General features: G+C 37.5%; 1 protein-coding gene across 4 annotated transcripts in view; it reads left to right on the top strand.

Moving 5' to 3' along the window:
- zbtb16b (zinc finger and BTB domain containing 16b) overlaps positions 1–20257 on the top strand; it is a 50172-nt gene that overhangs the window by 23966 nt on the left and 5949 nt on the right. For 3 of the 4 annotated variants that reach the window (XM_043259259.1, XM_043259258.1, XM_043259260.1), the window contains 2 exons: positions 13948–14118; positions 20014–20181. In XM_043259259.1, the coding sequence (XP_043115194.1) occupies positions 13948–14118; positions 20014–20181 (339 nt within the window). The remainder of the gene's footprint in view (positions 1–13947; positions 14119–20013; positions 20182–20257) is intronic. The other variant, XM_043259261.1, reaches the window with a different exon arrangement.

The raw sequence follows: 20257 nt of genomic DNA, 5'->3' as shown, positions 1-20257 counted from the left end.
GATTTTGTTTCGTAAATCAAGCTGGAATGATTCATTCATGTATCGAACTGATTCGTTCATGAGTGAACCTTCATTGAATCAATGTTTTAGTCGCAGCGGGTTAACAGCTCAGCAGGAAATAACTGCTTAAATTTCAGCCTGTTCTACACAGAAAGCTATACGCTATTTCGAGAATGTGTGACTGATGTGTGATGGGTTTTTGTCATTTTCATATGAACCTTCAATTCAGTTTTTGACATTTTCTGAACATATTCCTGGATTCTTTCTTGTTCTTGATCACTATTTCTATTAAAAAGTGAAAAGTAAATATCACATATGTTTATCAATCTACTGTATATACAGCAGTCCCAAAAATAACTCAGACACGATGATTAGCCTAGATAACAAATAATTAACCTCTTTCAGTGAGCTGTTATCCTGAGAACCATTGCAAGTGAATCTTTGATTCAGTGATTCAAGATTCAAGAATTGAATCACGTGAACTATTCTTTTTATCTTGTTTCAATGAACCAGCTCATTCGGTTCATAAATCAGGCTGAAATCGTTCATTCTTATATCAAACTGATTTGTTCATGAGCAAACCATCGCTGAATCAATGCTTCAGTCACAGGTTAACAGCTCACTGGAAGAAAAAAATGTGTTTTAGTCTGTTATACACAGAAAGCTATTCAGATTCAAGAATATGTGACTGATGTGTGATGGGTTTTTGTCAGTTTTTGGGTCTAACTGTTATAGTCATATAACTGCCTTTATGGCAATACTAGTTTGAGCCCAGCTTTTGACATTTCCTGATCATATTCCTGCATATTTTGATGTCCTCACTCCACTATTTCTATCAAAAAAGTGAAAAGCAAATACCACAATTGTCCCCGATTCTGCTGTATATACAGCAGTCGTAGAAAAGACGTAGACACTTAAACATGATTTAAAATGTCTGATTTTCACAGCTTAGATGACAAAAAATAAACCTATAGTCTATAGCCGTTAACTCGAGAACCACTGCAACTGGATCTTTGATTCAGTGATTCAAGATTCAAGAACTGGATAACATGAGAACATCATTCTTCGGATCCAGTTTCAATAAACCAGCTGATTCAATTCACAATTGAAGCTGAATGATTCATTCATGGATCACCGAATAAGTAATCCGTTCATAGCAGTTCTTGGGTTAACAGCTCATTAGAGGGAATAATGGCTTAAATTTCAGTCTGTTCTACAAATAAAGCTCAGCATTTTTGTGTATATTAACTTTTCTGTTTATATCAATAAAAGTGTAAGAAAATTACACAAATCTCCCTAAATCCGCTGTAAATACAAAAGGCAGAACGCTTAAGCTATGATTTAAAATTTGTGAAGGTCACAGTTTGGATAACAAAAAAATTCCCCGCCTTCAGTGAGCTGTTAACTGAACTGTTGCAACTTGATCTTTGATTCAGCCATTTAAGATTCGAGAACTGGTATACATGAGCAAGATCCAGCTTTAATAAAATGTCATTCAGTGAACTGATTCATCACTGAACTCTCTCTGAATCAGTGATTTGGTCACAGCGGTTCTCGGGTTAACAGCTCGCTGGAGGGAATAACGTTCTGCACAGAAAGTTATCCAGACTACCACAAATGTCCCAAAATCTACTGTACATACAACAGTCACAGAAAGAAAAAGTTGAAAAGCAACTGAATCTTTGATTCAGTGATTCAAATGACAAGAACTGGATAAAATGGGCAGGTCATTCCTTTAATCCAGTTCCAACAAACCAGCTTATTCAGTTCACTAATCAAGCTGACTGATTCATTCATGAGTTGAACTGATTTGTTCATTAGTTCGTCTCACTAAACAAGTGATCCAGTCACAGATGTTCTCACTAGAAGGAATTTCAGTCTATTCACAGAAAACTATTCAGACTTATGTGATATTTCCTGATCTTATTCCCGCATCTCTCCTGTCTTCAGTTCACTGTTTCTACCAATAAACCTGGAAAAAAATGCCACAAATGTCCTTAAAACTATGAACAGTGATCCCATAAAGAATCCCAGCCACTTCAGTCCAATAGCAGAGCTCGAATTTCTGTAGCTCATCCTATATAAACATCATATCTACCTTATGTACTTCTGTTACTTATTGGCTTATAAGACTGGCTTCAGAGGATGCAGTCTGTCACAGGTATTCCAGACTGCACTAATTAATTTGCTCTCTGGGTATAAAAGTGTTTCATGGGGCTAATGATCCACATGTTGAGTTTATATAAAGGTTGAGTCCTAATTAAAACAAGGTGCCATACTTTTGTCATCTGCGTGGATTTGAGGCGCTAAATGTTTCCATGGCAGCCACTTCATACAGTCTCTGAATTTCTGTTGGATTCGAACCAAGATTTTGTAATATATTTATATAATTTTTACAGTAGGTATGATGCTACTACAATGAGGGTGCAATATCTGTCGCCTGTGTTCCACAGGGAGAAAGACGATAACCCTCTCTAAAACGTTGGCATGTAACTGTAACTCGCTGTGGCACACACTGTATAAATACTTAATGCATGTCGACATAGAGGTGGTGTTAACGATGCCCAGAATTTTATACCTTCTCTCCCAAACTTGTAAACATCCCGCTCTCCGTTTCAGTTTGGCAGCACATTTAGTGGAGAGGAGGAGAGAACATACCTCATCCATTTTGAGAAGCCTTTTAACCGCTGGGCTCTGGCCATCACTCACTCAGGCAAAGTGAGAGATGTTGTCATCGCTTACATACATTTTCTGGACCCAAGCAAGCAAGAATGTTACATTTCTGCACTGGCTTCTGTGGTTCCAACATAGCCTTCCTGCATGAAAAACTAGTGCTTTGTTTGCATTTGAAGTAAACCACATTTTTCTATTCTTTTTTTTTTCCCTGCCATGAAACTGTTCTTACATCATTTTTCAAAACAAACAAACAAAAATACTTCTGATTGTTCACTAGAAAAAAAAAAAAATATATATATATATATATATATATATATATATATATATATATATATATATATATATATAAAAAGAATGTCAGTTATACTATTTTTATTTTTTTTACTTTATTTTCAGTAATAAGTGTCCATTAATTTAATACAGTTTTATACTATTTTGTTTAAATAAATGTAAAAATGAAAAATGCTGAATTTAGGCATAGCGACATTGTAATGCACATTATGAAAAATGAAAAAAAAAAAATTGATTTAACATTGATTTAACATCATTTACTTTATATTTTTTTGTCATTTCATTTCATTTTTAGTAGATTGTTAGATTTTTATTGGTATTTACTTATCCAAGGGTCAGATTTCCTCATATCATAAATCAGCCAACTAAGAAGTCACTTTGTTATATTTTTCCTAACCGGTTTTGTCATACGCACGAGTATTAATTCCGACTCGGTCTTCAAGCAACGCGATTGTCCTCGAATGCCAGCATATGCAAGAATTTCAGAGGTGAATGGCCTGGTTTTTTGAGGTTTTTAGGGTTGCAAATGGAAAAGAGGATTGCGAGAGACCCGTGGGACAGGGGCCGGCCGAAGGGTGGAAGCTGGTGGCATTTGGTGCCAGGACAGAGCGAGAGACAAACAACATCATGTGCTGTTGTTTACACTCAGCCGCTGTGCTGTCATAGACGAGACCTACTAGAGAGCTGACCTACTTAAAAGCCTCCTAAAATAAAACTCACTAGTGTCTCAGGACCGATGCACTGGCGGGCAGGCTGGAAAGCAGGCCAGCACATCACAGCTTTCTTTTCCTCTTCTCCCCTCCCGACGGAGAAGCGCTTTATCGCATCCTTCGCAGAGCAGAAATAAAATGTTATTAAAGGGGTTTTATTCGGGACCGGAATAGAAGCGATTTGCCTTTAAACGATTTTGGCCTGAGGGGCGACCGCTCGTCCATCTGTCTTATGTGCTTATGACGTCAGATTTCCTAAAACTCTTCCATCGCGCTCAGGAAGTGTCTTGCGTTTACAGTTGGGCCGAGGGCACCGTGGAATTACTCACCGGGAACACGTCGTGACTTCAGCGATCTGGCCCACAGAATAAACAGTGGTTAAACAAGAGCAATGTATCTCTTGTTGCGTTAATTATTAAGCAGACCCTTCCTTACTTTGCTAGATTGGCCCGTCTGCCTCTCACTTTGCAGCCGAGCGAATCGCCGGGGTCATCTGAGGTATAGCCAATGTGTCAGAGTCATGCACACGCACCACATCCACCCAGTTATATTTAGAAAAATACATCTGAGCTCGTGTGACTCTGATGCGTTTTAAAGGAATCATTTACAGCAGATCCATATGATAACGCATTTGTTTTCGTCGGGGTGCATGCGCTCCGTGGTTCTCAGAAACGTCCCAAGCGTGTATGACCTTTTATTGCGTCGAATGAAAAAAGATACCTTTTGAAGAATATCCTCAACACTCTTTTCCACGAAAATAAATAGAGAAAAAGTTGAAAAGCTTCATTTGAGACACAAAAGCACGAATGCTCAATACGACATTTGCTTTATACTCCAACCCAAATTCATTAAAAAAATCAGCTGTTTTAAATGATTCATTAATTCATTATTTTCTCACATATCAGAATCGCAGACCACTTTATGGCGGTACTTGTGTGTTGTTTATATTCCAGCTCCTGTGAAGTAAAATCAGAGCTTTGTTTAAAGAGCAAACTGAAGTTGTCATTCGGTGAAAACCTTTCCCGTCATTTAGTTTGTAAGCGACTGAATCACTGAGTCAGGGAAAAAGAGAATCAAAGCAACCCGATTCATAAACGATTCTCAGAAGAATGATTTGCACACGTGTCAATATCATGGAGCACTTTTGCTGCTTGTATGTTGTGTTTGCTTTGCACTTACTAAAATTTTACGGGCAACAATCCATCAAAATGACGGAGCGTTGCAGAGCAAACAAACTATATCTTCATCAATTATTAATGTTTTTTGGATTTACCAATTTGTTCTCTCATTTTAAGTAGTACAGCACGGCCACAATTCGCCTAAATCTTCATAACAGAAAAATGCATAAAATGTAGCCGCTAATTAGTCGTGGGAACAAATAGTTATTTTTGGCAATAATAACTAGCGAGGTATCAATATATTTAAAATTCCCCAAAATTTTTATTAAACTTTAAAAAGCCGATCTGGGCAAATATTGATGTCGTATTCATCGATACAGACCTTCGCTAAAATAGATTTTTCTACAATGACCCAAATGTAACTAAACAGGTTGTATTGGTCGGACCTCGGCAAGCCCGTACCCCCCACCGGCTCCTCTAAGACTGATTGTCTCAGTGGTGCTGCAGATTTCCCAGCATGCCCCTTCATCACACAGTGACTAATTCCTATTGTGCTATAACTTCAATGCAAAGAGATGAAGTCCTTTCGGCCCGTCAGGAGGCAGAATAAAACGCTCCTGGCATCGCGGGGTGTCCACAGTTTTTGCTAAGTCGCTCATTGTTTGGAAAAGCACATATTCACGTGCATCTCTCCGGCTGTGATTCCTGTGTCCGTGAGCTTTCACGAGCGAGAGAGTCAGAGCAGCAGGATTTCTACATCGCCAGTGTCTCTATTCAAAAGTTAGCGGTTGAAGTAGTTAGTATGTAATTAGATTCTGGAGATGTTTGCCGAGACCTTTAGGAGGAGCTGAATTAAACTGCAGACTTTTTGTGTCGTTTACAATGTAAATTTGTAAGATTGAATCTCAGTGTGGGATTTTTTTTTTTTTGATGGACTCAAAAAAAAAAAACTAAAAGTGGCTTGTTTGCGGATGCTCGGATTAACACTTCAACTCTCTTCTCATTGCTTGGAAAGCTAGATGTTTGATTTTGGTTACATACGTCTTTTATTTCCAAGATATATTAAAATTAATATCTTGATATTGATAGCTATGATAGTATGTAACGTTTCAGTTCACTGACCCAACCAGATTCCATTCCAGTGGCCACAAAAGAAACAGGATTTCACAATAAGTCTCAGTGTCTTTATCAGAAAGAACCTCCCGTTCACAGAATTAGCTCAGAACAGGTGAATCTACTCAGTTTGTTCTGAGATAAAGAGATTAGACGTATTTGTTGCGCTTGTTTGCATAGCTGTCATGTTTACATCTCCTCCTCACGGTGGCCTTTTTCTTTTAACAAACATTTCTTTCCATTCAAGCAAGCTTTCTATTCACTGACTAGACTGGCCAGGTCGATGGCCACATCATATAGCCCATTTGATAGAAAAGCATATAATGTCGTGTGTATAAAAGCATTGGTTTCGTTCGTGTGCCTTGACGGACTCATCCACTATAAGGAGCATTTCCTTTTGTGTGTTTCACAAAACCTCTGATGAACATGTCCAGGTAACAATAAATAGAAGAAAGAAAGAAAGAAAGAAAGAAAGAATATTTTTAACTAAAAAACAGAATTGGTTTGAAACTCAAAACTTCACAAAAATCTACAGAGAAATTCAAAAATTTGCATTTAAACTTGACGTTTTGAATCTTGTTATTCTTAGTATTATTATTAAAGCTATGTGTGTGTGGGGGGTGATTATGAATTTAACATACATTATAGATTAAATGTCGTAGACATGATTCAAAAATCTCACAATGTTAATAAAAATGTAAAAAAATATATTAAGATTATGGTGATGATATTATTATTATTATTATTATTATTATTATTATTATTATTATTATTATTATTATTATTATTTAACATACATTACAGGTAGTAAATGCATAATGCATTGATTCAAATTAAAATGTTGCTGAAGATTAAAATTTAAAATGTTGCTGAAAATTTTTAAAAGTAAAAATCGTTGTTGATATTATTTTATTTACATACTACCACTTCTAATGCTAATCATAAGGGTAATAATATAGCATTTGATTCCAGTTAGGTGACATATGTTTAACTTTATTACAATTATTATTATTACTATCAATAATAACAATAATAATAGTAATAGTAATAATAATAAAGTTAAACCTATGTTACAGTAATAAGAATTTTTCTTTTGCATCCTGCTGTTGAAGTTGGGAGGCCCACTTATTTCATAGTCCTGATGTAAGTAATGTCAGCGTGCAAACTGAAATACAAGCCGGACATCGTCATTGACAGCTTGCATGCGATCCACCCATGTGTTGTCAATTTACGGAATGTGCGAAGAATCTGTGTCATCAGAGTCATTTCATACATTGAACACACCACTTCTCTCAGAACTGTAAGCTGAGGTCTGAAGCGTTCAGAGAGTTTTGAATTCCTTCCTCTTCCTAGAACGTTACACAAACCTGCCTTTGGTTCCTAGAAAAGTTTGGTGATCTCGCACTCCGCTTACCAGCACTGTGGGAATTGGATTAAGTCTCTGGCCTTTATTCTAATTCACAACTTTGTAGTCATCGGGTGTCAAGGGGTCAACTGACCGGTGTGAAAGGCAAATCCACTCTCTATTGTACAGTTCCCCTTCAGCTGCCGGCCCTCTTCAGCCTGGGAAAAATGGGGGAGGCAGCGCGTCAATTAGGAATTAATTTTCTACCGCTCGGAAAAGGTCTCAGCAACTTTTTAAAAAAGGCTTAATTGTCAGGACGATCAAATGAGGGTGAGAAACAGCCTGTTGTGTCAATACATCAGCTTTGAGGTGTATTGATTTATGGACTTACGAAAGACAAATACATATGGCCTTTTGTACACTCTGCTGTAGTTTAATGGGCTGTGTTATCCACTTCGGCAGTTTTGTATGCGACGTACTTCTTTAATTAGGAGCCATAGAATTAAAAGGCTGCATCTGAATCATTCTGTAATGCCATTAAACTCCTTATCTTAATGTGCAGAGCACTATCAAGCGTTCCTGGTTCTCATTGGACGGAAACGGTAATGAGGTCAGATGCAAAAATGTATAAATGTTGCTCATTAGGATGGTTCAGACAGAAGCGTGACTCACAGCTACGGGTTTATGTATGTGAATCGTGCCGGGAGACGGGGTCATCTGAGGAAAGAGTCTGCGTCATTAGTTGTTGTTACACAGTGCGCCCCCTGCTGGCCTTTACTGTGACACTTAGCAGATGCCACCTCTCAGACAAAACAGAAAAACATTCCTACATGATAAAGAATGAGCAAATGAAACCTTCATTTAACAGATTCTTCCCTTGATGTTTTCCTCATATTTTACATGCATTATTCAGTTCATTGCGGAGTCTGACAGTGAGACTGGAGTCAGTTTTTAAGTCTGACACTCATGTAGCATGTGTTGTTATTCCTTGCAAACATACGCATTTGGCTATCTATCAAGGATTTAAATGGTAATTAATTTGGTTATACTTTCTTTTAAGGTGTCTCTGATGCATTGTAAGTATTCATTGAAGTACATTGAGTATTGTTAATTAACTATACATACTTACTTTATGGTTAGGGCTAATTGCATGTAATTATGCATAATTTATTGTTATTAAAACAGTGTATATAATTTGTAACAATTGCCTGATATTGGTCATTTGTATTTGTTATAGTTTTGGAAAAATCTGTTTAAATTACAGTTTACTTTATTATAGTTTGTATTGTAAATTTTGACAGTTCAAATAATAATTATGATAGTTTTCAACAAATCAGTTTTAAAAAGTCAGTTTAAATGGTAATATTTTATTTTTATTCATTTTAAATATTCTGTAATTTTGTGAGAATTGCAATAATGACCGATATAGTTTTAAAAATTCTAAAATAATTTGTTATAGTTACTAATAACTAAAATTAAATAAATAATATTCAAAGTATTTATTATTATAAGTTATTTATTGTTTTGTTAATGTATTATTGTTATGATTGTTAATTTATTATTATTGTATGATTGTTAATGCATTAAAAAAAAAATTCAATGCATTTTTTTTATGCTACAGTAAGGCCTGTTGCCAGCGCCAGTAAAAGTCTTAACTTGATCAGTATCCTAATGAGGCCAGCTAAAAATGCTAGCAGTTAAAGCCTGCACTGATCATGCATCCTTCATAGTGTGGAAACCTATGGGTTTAGTTCAGTTCCTCACAGGTTTGAAACTCCTGCCAACACCTTTTTCTGTGCCCTGACCCTCATTAAGTGTTGTGAAAGGAGAGGCTTGTTCTGAATGAATACTGACATCCCATAGCTCTATACACTTCTCTTTTCTTACCCTCTCTCTATATACATTTTTTCTGAACTTCTCTGTCTGTACTCCGAGACCTTCATAGTGCATTTCAGAAGATTCTTTCACCTTTACATGAGACGAGGCCATGATTGTTTCTTTATATATTCCCTATACAGCTTTTTTTCTCTCTCTCAAATTAGTTCAGTCGAGCTACACTCACTGAATCGCACGCATTTAAGACTTTATTCGAGCGTAATTCCATTCGTGCAGTGGACTGTACTTTTTTCTATAAAAGTACACCCTCAAACTTTCTCTAGTCGGATCTTTTTCCGGGCCGGCTATTTATTAATTGTCCAGTAATTGTGTGCGATTGGAGTCTTTAATAATTAGCCGTGCACCTCCGACAGCAGAATAAGTGAGGACACAATCTTAATGAGCGACTGCTGAGAGTGTTTTGTGTCGTGGAAAAGCCACCTCAGCAGCAGTGCGCTTTGAAAGTCCGAGGAGTCACACAGATTAGCCGAGTAAGAGGTGGACCTGTGGACGTGTAAACAATAGAGCGGGTCATTCATACTCTAAGTCTGATTGTCCCCTCACTGTCCAGATGGCCTGCCGAATAAATTATACCAGTAGGTACAATGCATTCCAGCGCAGGGGCTTTAGGCACAACTGTTTGTGGAGTCACACATGGCTTTTTCTTCTTGTTCTAACCATTATTAACAAGTACGAGCGGTCAGCGGTTTGACGTCTGTAAATGAAATCCTTGAGAAAGTGAGAAGGGGGGTAATGGCAGACGAAGGGGTCATGTGACCACATGACATACACAGCAAGATACAAAAGATCCAGCGGTGTTAGTGTTTCACCATGTACATTCGTGTTATTGTTTTTATATAATATAAATGCAATTTTTTAAAGAATTTAAAAATGTATATATATATATATATATATATATATTTTTTTTTTTTTATATATATAGAAATTTTAAAAACAAAAATGACACTACTTATTTCTATACAAATATTAAACTGGACAAGTGTTTTTGTCACTGATATATATATATATATATATATATATATATATATAGTATTTGAAGTGGATCAAAAAAGTTAATCAGAATTCAAATTGGTTTAGGTTATACATCAACTTTGATTTTCGGTGAGCATAAGAGACTTATGAAAGAGACTTAAAAATGACCAATCCCACACTTTCTCAGTAGTGTGTATAAAGAATAAACATAGAAATACAAGTTATTTCTTTATTATAATATTATTAATTTAAAAACGAATTTTCTGAAATAATAGCACGGTTATTATTACTAGACATCTCAGGTGATTCACCGAAAACAAACTTACAAATTGCCCCTGAAGCAAAGCTGGCAGGAAAACAGTCATAAACATCCAAATCAGCATGCTCCAGCAGAGCAACTGGCGTTGAGATGATGTGAATGCCAATTCCAGGTATACGAGAGCGCCTTAGGCCCGAAGTGTGGCAGACAGGGGACATTATTTTCTCATTTGGCGCTGTAAAAACACGACACTGCAGCTTTGATTCGGAGCCAGCGCAGGCCTTCCAGTGATGATGTGTTTATTCTGTTCTCGAGACGCATGTTTGTTTCTTGTATTTACAATCCACGTTAGTAAATCGCATCCAGTTCGGAATCGTGGCAGAGTTACATTCGCTGCGGCTGGTGAGCTCGCGAGCCAGAGGGATAAATGTGTTTACTCTTGAAGTATTTGTCCCCTCCGAACGAAATGAAACTCGGGCTTTGACAGCTCCCCCTCTCTGTGTGTGAATCATCTGTATCTGATCTCCCTGCACTAATTCCAATTTAATTGCCTGTTGCCTGCAGGCTCCTCAATAGTGGTAACAAATGGTTTGATTTTGTAGTCCTCATCAGGCAGCATTTTAAATGCAGCACTCTAACCCCACTCGAATGCCAATGAAGCAGCGAACAGCCTCGTGTTTACTAATGCTCGTCCTCCCCCCGCGCTCTCGTCTCTGTTCCTCTCATATCTGATTAAAGGGGATTTGTAAGAATCGCCGAGATGCATGCAGCCTCTCTCTCCATTGTAAATGATATTGGGCCAGAACAGGCGGTCTCGGCTTCTTGTGTATTTTCGTTTTAAGAGGCGAAGATGTTCTGCGGCGGATAATGCCGTTTAATCTGTTTAAACGAAGTTTTGACATTAAAGTTCAGGTGTGATGCGGGAAGGTTGCTCTGGCGCCGCATGCGAAATAGGAGCCGGTGCTTTATATGAATTTTTAAAGCGTGCTTTATGATTAATGTGTTATCTTCAAGAGAGTGTATCTTCATTAATTCTACATAAGCAGGGCTAAAGGAATATCCTAGACACAACAGAGAAAAACATGTCTTCGTGGCCTTTTGAGCTCCGTGTCTAGACCGAATGGTTAATAGATGATGGGATTTTCTTCATTAGTGGTGATGGCTTGCATTAGAATTATATTTAAGATAAAGCCTAATAAACTAACTTTTTAATTAAGTATTATTTTTGGGGCGAGGGCAAAAATGACATGGAGTTACCTCTTTTTATTAAATGATTTACCTCCACACAGCAATATAATCAGAATGTATGTAAGAACTCATTGGAGATTATTCAGTTATATATTGGTTTTTCTCGTCATTACGTTCTGCCTTCTGCGCCTCCTGACCTCTGACCCCACTCACACGCACCACATAATGAGCCTAACCAACCAACTTCAAATTTTTCCCTCCATTGTGCCCTTTCTTCATTTCTGAAATGTCATATCATAGTATATATTCTATTGGTTTTACTAAGTTAATATTTAAATTTAAAAGCACCAAAAAAAGTCTGATTAGTCTGTACGCATGAAAAAAGCATTATATTTAGTTTTCTTATTCTTATATTAATATTTAATGTAATACAAATAAGTATTTATTCTATATGTATACTGCTGTTAAAATTGGGGGTTGGTAGAATTGTGCGACATTTTTTTTTTTAAACGGGTCTCTCACAAGTCTGTATTTATTTGATTAAAAATACAGTCATATTCCGAAATATTATATCAATTTAAATTAACTTGCCACTTTTTAAAGACAAAACTTTAACATTTAAAATAAAATTCCCTTCGTCGTACCCGTACTGTTTAAATTGCATTTTGAAAAATTCCTCTTCCTTCGTCTCCAATTCGAATGGCAGTTTAAAATGGTATAGCAGTGCAATTCAATTCACATTTCCATCCATGAGTTAAAAGTGAGATGATTAGGGGCCTAGATTCTGTATTTTGCCCAACCCTGATGGCTTTATGTTGGAAAACACAGTAGACGCGCACTTTTTAAACAATCTGTTGACGTGCTGGAGTGGCGGGTGACACAGTAGTCAGTGTCTGGGTGAGGTGTAGCGTGTAGCTCCGGAGTCTGTGGGAAACAGAGCAGAGCAGCTGCTGAGGAGAGCCGAGTCTCTGACACTCACTCTGAGAGAGGAGCTGGCTCCATTAACAGCCCTATTCACCCGGCTTAAGCTACTCTGTCAGCCACTTCAGAACCATTAAAGCTCTGCTGGGAGCTAGACACAGAGAACGAGGGAGACAGAAGGAGACAGAGAGAGAGAAGAATGAGGAAAAATAGAAGCAGGGGGATGCTCTCAGAGGAGCTGAGTGATGGTATAAATAGTTGGAGTTGTAGAGGTAAATTATTCCTAAAGACATTAAACAGTAGTGAAGCTAAGCTCCCTCTCTCTCTTCCCCTCGTGCTTTCCATTTCTTTACCACAGTCGTCTCATACATTTATGCCCGTGCTGGATTGCCTCGGTTATTTTTTTCTTCTGAAAAGAGCTGACAACACAAATATCTGTTACGTGTCTGATATAATGAAGCTCAAGAATGTGTCATCATTTGTATTTCTGCAGTATTTCACAGCGAGATATGCCTTGAATGTTTTTCTTCTGCTGTTTTTGTTATCCTCGAGCTAGACCGGCGTCTAAAAGACACCACGAAAATGCTTTTTTTTTTAATTGAATACATTTCAAATGACGATTTCAGAATAACAACCTGGTAGGAAACCTGAATGTAAGGATTTTTAAAGAGTAATAAAGGCTATTATTCGTGTTATTATTATCTAAACCTGTTTTTTTTTATTATTATTATTATCTTGCCATGTTTACAAGACTTCACGATTTGATTAGTGACCTACAAAATCTTCAGAATCTGAAGTTTTTCATACATTCATACATTCTTGCAAATTTCCTCTTTTTTTTAATAACAATAGTCTTTTTCACCAAGCTCAAAGACACCGAAGTAACAATTTAAGCTTGGTGAAAAAGTTTTCAATGTTGAATATCTTCTCCCGGCCCCTAAATGGCCCTTCGTAATCAATGTCTGCTCTTAAACTTGGAGAGAATAGAAGAGAAATCGGGCAACTTGTTTAAGTACGTTTACACCAAAGTCACATTACAGACGAGCTGTCAGTGAAGTGTAGAGGTTCATTTTTATGTGTCTCAGGCACTAATGCGTTTTTTTTACTCTGAGCTCTGTCGTAAATGCTGATTGATTGAGTGAGAAGTCAATCCAAGCCTGCTGTTCACGAGCCCACCACTGGGCTTTCACAAAGATTTTAAATTAGAGACAGCTTTACTTGAAAGATACATTATTGATTGGCCATAGATACTGAAAGCGCAGGTTTTTTTGTTGTGGAGGAAAGCGAAACTAAGACAATACATCTAAGTCTCTCCAACCCCATCCATTATGAAACACATAGACTTCTTCATTCATTTTGCCAAAATGTACTTAACATCAAAATGGATGAAATCCAAATTCTGCACTCTTTGCACTAAACACTAATTAAACCCCCTCTCGTTTTGGCTTTCATCTTCAGGCTCAGACATGGCAGTGTTTTGTCTCCTGTGTGGGAAGCGTTTCCAGACCCAGAAGGCTTTGCAGCAGCACATGGAGATTCACGCCGGCATGCGCAGCTACGTGTGCAGCGAGTGCGAACGCACCTTTCCGAGCCACACGGCGCTCAAACGCCACCTCCGCTCGCACACAGGTGAGCTTTACCTGAACATCACTCCTACCTCCAATATCTGAGTCCCCTAAAAGCACATTAACAGCTTCGCACCTCCTTGCAATGCTGAAAAGGGCAAGAGGGCCACAAGCTGAGATGTGGCGAAGAAGGAACATGTTCGTGCTAAGGTTATATAAACCTCTTCCTTATCCTCAGATGAGACACATTTTTAAGTACTGACAAAGTCAGGTACTCAGACGATTAATATTTTTGTTAAAATTTAAAGTTTGATACATTTTTTAATGATATTCAATTTCTGTATATGTCTGCTGAGGGGCACAGGTTGTCTAGCTAAATATAACAGTTATTATAATGGGCTTATATGTAAAAATTGTTTTAGGTTTTACTTAAATTTGAGTCTAATACGTGTTAAAATGTATATTTCTTAATTATAATTGAATGTTTAATGGCTATAGCCGATGGTTAAATATTATATTAATTATATTGATTTTATTGGGAAATCAGCATTACTTGGTATCAGCGAAACTGGCCTTCAGTCTTAAAAAAAGATGCCTTTAAACAAATATTAAACAGATTATTGAATGTGCCATTATTAAATTTATATTTAAAATATTTCAAAAACGTTGTATTAACGTTGTAAGGTGGGATCAATCATGATTAATTTTAGAAAAATGTGCAATTTCATTTTTTTAACCGATCGACAGCACTAATTTATACCAAATAACCACCGCCTGGAAAGGAATGGGCCTAATATCTGACACACAAAACGTCAATGCTAATGCTAAATGCTGTGCTATCATGAGCTTGAGCTTACTCAAACTTCACTTTTAAATAAATGTTCAGTGCCAAAATCTTCTCAAACATTGTCAATCCAGTGACTTCTTCCAATGAGATAACGTGTAAACAAAACGTTGTCCCTGTAGTCTGTGGGCGGCTCCACTGAGGCTCAGACTATCTTCTGACAGTCTTTTGTTGCTTTCTCTACTTCACCTCCCTCTTTCTCCTCACAGTTTCCTTCAGGGAAACTTTAAATTTAAGTAATGCCCCTCTATTACAGACAGTAGGTCAAACCTGACCTTTTTAACAATTCTACAATATGAGAATTTCTGACTGTGAAAATTTAATTACTGAATGACCCATGACGAAAAGAGTTGGAAGAAGGACATTTGGTAAGGTGGCACTGAGATACTTTATATTGCAACAGGTAGGATTACTCTTGCAAATATTTGCTAGAAATTGAATAAATATAAATGAACATTCATTACAATTTGTTTGAACAGACTATATCAGTGTACTTTGTACAGGCATGTTTAACAGTTATCTCAGTTTTTCCTTCATAACTAGGCAAACAGAGATGATTGAATCCGTATGGTCTGGCAGTGAACAGAAAGAGCAAAAAATCGCCCCAATACTCCATTTACTTGCAAGAGCGCATCTTTCTCTCGCTTTTGCTCTCTCTGTCTGACCCGAAATACCAGTAAGATTGTCAGAGGCAGCTGAAGTCTAGACTCAACATGTAAATTTTTGATAAGAAGGGCCAAAAATGAAGTGAGGTTGTTTTTTTTAAAGAGTCAAGGCATTAAGTATGCACTCCATCTCGCCACAGACCGCTGGGTACATGAGTTTTTCCAGAACAACATCTGAAAGGACATTCTGACGTTCCTAACAGAGTCTGAGTAAATGTCAACTTCAGTAGCTATTTCAACAAGCAAAATCTGATTTCTCTGTACTTGAATTGCAGGATTTTTTAAAACAGCTTGCGGATGTGAGTATGGACTGAAATTGTGGTGTTTGGACTGGAGAGTTCATTTCTAAATTGTCAAAAACATCCAAGTTTTGTCTTGGCTTAGAGGGAAAGTGCAAGGCAAGGTTCCTAATGAAGAGTAGGTGCTTTCTTTCTAGATGTGGAACTACACATCTCTATTTCTTCATATTATCTTAGATTATTGTTAGAATAGCAATCCTTGAACTGTTTCCCCAAGTTTCCAGTCTGGTGGAAAGTTGGGTAACTAAAAACAAGTCAAAACACCATCAACATTATAACACGGTATGGTATAGTTTCATTGTTAGCTGATTTCATACTTGTTTAAGGTAATACCTGAAGGCCCTGATATACTTTTTTCTTCTCGGATATATATATATATATATATATATATATATATCCACACCTGTACGACCGCTCGCAGAGAGACTATAAGTTCAGCAAAAGCAATTAATTCCTACAAAGAAATAAACTAAGCTTGTGTCAATGACCTGGAGTTATTCAGAAAGTGATGTAGAGAAACACAAGACCAAAGCCATGAAAAGAATGAAAGGTAAGGTAGCAATCAAAAAATATTATGTTAAATAAATACATGTTGTTCTGCTTTAAAAGCAAATTTAAAAGGTTTCCATTAATAAATCTTTGGTTTTGTCAAACTGTGTGCTAGGTGTGAGCATGCGAGAGTCATGTTTACATTAATCTACACCCCGCCTCCAGCAGCACGGAAGCCATCATGATGTTCGGATGCGGTGTACCGTCGCTCAGCCTTTTCGAACTTTTTTTTGCCTTTGAACAAAGTATGAAAAAGAAGTTCGCTTGAAGTATATCGGGGCCTTGAAAGTAGACTGACAAATAAGCACAGTACATAATCGACCATTTGTGGTGCGCAATAAAACATTGAGAAGCAATGCAAATACGCTTAATTATAGTGTAAAAGAACTGTACAGAGCGTATCGACAGGAAAGCAAAGCCAAAACCCTGTCATTTTAGCAATTTAGAAATCTTTTCAAAGCCCAGGAGACCCATTGACGATCTTCTGTGCACTTCATTTAAAATATTTATGATAAAATAAAAAGCAGAAAGAAATGAGACAACTGTTGTATACAGTAAGAGCTGTTACGTTTATGTGGAAAACAAACATCAACTTTGGAAAAACTTAATTATAAATATTTGAGGCCATACTGATGGTTTATGTCAACATTTTAGATGACAATTTGCTCTTTATTTAATCAAAATTCAATTTAAAAAGCAAGAAATGAAAACGATGTTGAAATACGGGTGCAAATCCTGTATGTGTTGTGTTTTGGATGCCATAAAATAACCAATTTTGACCAGAGTATTTCTGTCTAGACACTTCTTCATAACCGTGATTCGAACACGGTAAAAATCTAAAGAACTCTTTCACATGAATGAAAAAAGATTCATGAAGCTTCATGGAAGCATCAATTTAAATGAAGAACCTTTATTTGTAAGAATGTATATCTGCCAGGCTTCTTAACTAACTTAACCAAAAAGCCTCTCTTGATCTGCCAGCACCATCAGAAAAAGAAAAAAGAGAGAATATCAGCATTTTAGCTGGTAAACAACATTGATATTGATCTACCAGCACTAACCAGCATAAATCATCAGCTCCGCTAGTCATTCCAGCTAAAATATTTCATGATGCAACAACAGAATCATAAATAATAAATAAAAAGTACCTTTGATGTAAACAAGCATTACCTGGGCTCCTACAACAGCCACCTGTATATTTCATACCATCTGCATCGTATTTACAATGCGAGGGGCAAATCAAACAATGGGCTGCGTGCGTCTCCAGTTGCTCCTCTCTTCATTCTGCACATGTAGCCTGTTCTCATTAATATGCCATTCCTGTTCGCTCTCCATTTCACTGCCAGGCCATTTGCAGACAGTGGCGGCTGTCTATGTTCACAGCTGTGTTTGATGGTACAGAGCACAAAGCTCACACTGCTTATGGCGCAGACAGTCTCCGCAGGTCGTTCGGCCTTGACTTTCAAGCCATTTTGTCAGGCTTATTCAATATTTAACAATGCTTATGTAAAACTCGCGGCTTTTTATTTATTATGGAACAGTAGCGTGTAAGCTAAAATGTACCGTCGCCGATAAACACTTTCATGTGCGCTTGACACCGCGTTGAACTTCCAGTTCGACACGGCCTGCACAATAATAGACTTTTAAAGCGTGGAAACGCACCGAGGCTGATACCTGTGGATATTTCCTCCGATGTGTAGCCAGTGACGTGTTCAGAATGCGCTCGCAGTAGACGGCGTTAGCGCATTAGCATGCCTGTGGTGTTGCGAGTCTGGCCTGCCTGCTGCCCGCCTCTGGGCAATTAACTTTAATGACAGACAGGCTGGAGGGCTTTCAGAAGGTGCATCGGATAAGTTGATACAGATGCATAAAGACTGCCACTCTATCTATCATCTCATATCTGTTCACTAGGGATCTCATCTCTCCCAGTCTGTTTTTTTTTTCTCTCTCTCTCTCTCTCTCTCTCTCTCTCTCTCTCTCTCTCTCTCTCTCTCTCTCTCTCTCTCTCTCTCTCGGCCCAGATAGAAACCCATTCATCTCCGACAGAAGTGTATTTGAATGTGAATGGCGGGTTGTGATTGGCTTAGAGAACGTGCTCGGGGAATTTCCGCATTGTCTCTTAAGAGGAGGGTTTAAGTCGGAGCATGACGGAACATAACAAGAGATGCAATTTATTCCCGAACACGGCTAGCACTTGGACAGGGAGATAATGAAGAGCATAGGTCACCGGCGATGACTTTAAAGCCACGCCACCCGGGCTGAAATGTATTAAATATTGCGAGCGTTATATGCCGCTGCTGTCTCAGGAAATGATATGAGGGGCTGTTAGTTAGACCGGGAAAGCAATTAGCAATCGGTCGGCGTTTGAAATCACTACATATCAGACTGGTACTGATCACTGACATTACAACAGCCGGCGGAGAGAAATGTGCCGGATAATTCCCTTTCAGCACCTTGTGATGTTTACTCGATATTAATAACTCTGTCATCTGAGCGCAACTCTCTGCCTGTTTTTATTTACAGGCTGTGTCGATACAGTTTGTTGTGAACACTGAGGAATTGTTAGGCTTCTTGGTATATAAGGATTTACTGGAAAATCCAGGTCATATCAGACGTGTAAGTTCACCTTAAGCCCCCACCGGCTTGGAGTGCGACTAGTCAACCAAATAAACCAATTTGGAACAGCTAATGACCAGCTTTAACCAGCTAGAAACCACGTACACAGAGCTGGGTATTGAGAAAGATTCAGTCCAATTACAGTTTATAAGAAGCTCTTGATTTTATTTAGTTTGATGTGATTCCTGTTTGTTATAAAAAAATGCTTTTATTATACGAAATAAGTAAAATGATGTAAATAAAATAAAAATGCAATACTAGTTGAAAAAAAAACTAGTTTAAATAAAAAATTTGCTAATTTGTCTTGGCAGTTTACTGAAATAAAAAGTTTTAAAATTACTAAAAGCAACTGAAATATAAATGCAAATGAAGAAAAAATAAATTGCATTAAATTTATATATATAAAATTTATCACTGATAAATTTGATTTATTTTTGCTTTAGAAATTCAGTCTTGCTTTGTAAATTCTAAATTCTAAATTGCTAATTCAGAATAATTTATTGAGTAGAATAATTCAGACTCAATCTTTTTTTATTTATTTTGATTTACTTGATTACTGTTCATTTTTGCAAATTTCTTGCTAATTGTATAAATTGTCCAGTCCAGTAATTCAGACAGATTTTTTTACGAGACTGATTTATTTATTTTTATTATTTTAATTTATTTTATTTTGATGAACCTATTTTACTAACCAGCACAAAAACACGAACATAGTACAAACAAGTTTAAACAACAAAGTCCTTGCTCTGCCCGGGATCATGAATCAAAAAAGAGGAATACTGCGAGTACAACAACAAAGTAAAGCAATAAACAAAATAAGGCATATAAAAACAAGGGGCTGTAGTGCTGTGCGTTTTGGATTCGACTCATAAGCACAGTTTGTTCCTGCGGTAGCACAGTGTGTTTATGATTCACTAAGAAAAGAAGTGGCTCGTGCGAGTCGTTTGATCGCTCCCCGGCTTCACGGTTGTCTCTCTGCACGGCAGGTGACCACCCGTTCGAGTGCGAGTTCTGCGGGAGCTGCTTCCGTGACGAGAGCACTCTGAAGGGTCACAAGCGCATCCACACCGGAGAAAAGCCTTATGAATGTAACGGCTGCGGAAAGAAGTTCAGCCTCAAGCACCAGCTGGAGACCCACTACCGCGTCCACACAGGTCAGCCACATTCATTCCTCATCTGATGACCGCTTCACTCCAGAAGCTATTCCCAAAGCAGTAGAAGCTCACAGGT

Source organism: Puntigrus tetrazona, chromosome 15, assembly GCF_018831695.1.
Source record: "Puntigrus tetrazona isolate hp1 chromosome 15, ASM1883169v1, whole genome shotgun sequence".
NCBI classification, from domain to species: domain Eukaryota; kingdom Metazoa; phylum Chordata; class Actinopteri; order Cypriniformes; family Cyprinidae; genus Puntigrus; species Puntigrus tetrazona.
This window is presented reverse-complemented; position numbering and strand designations above follow the sequence as displayed.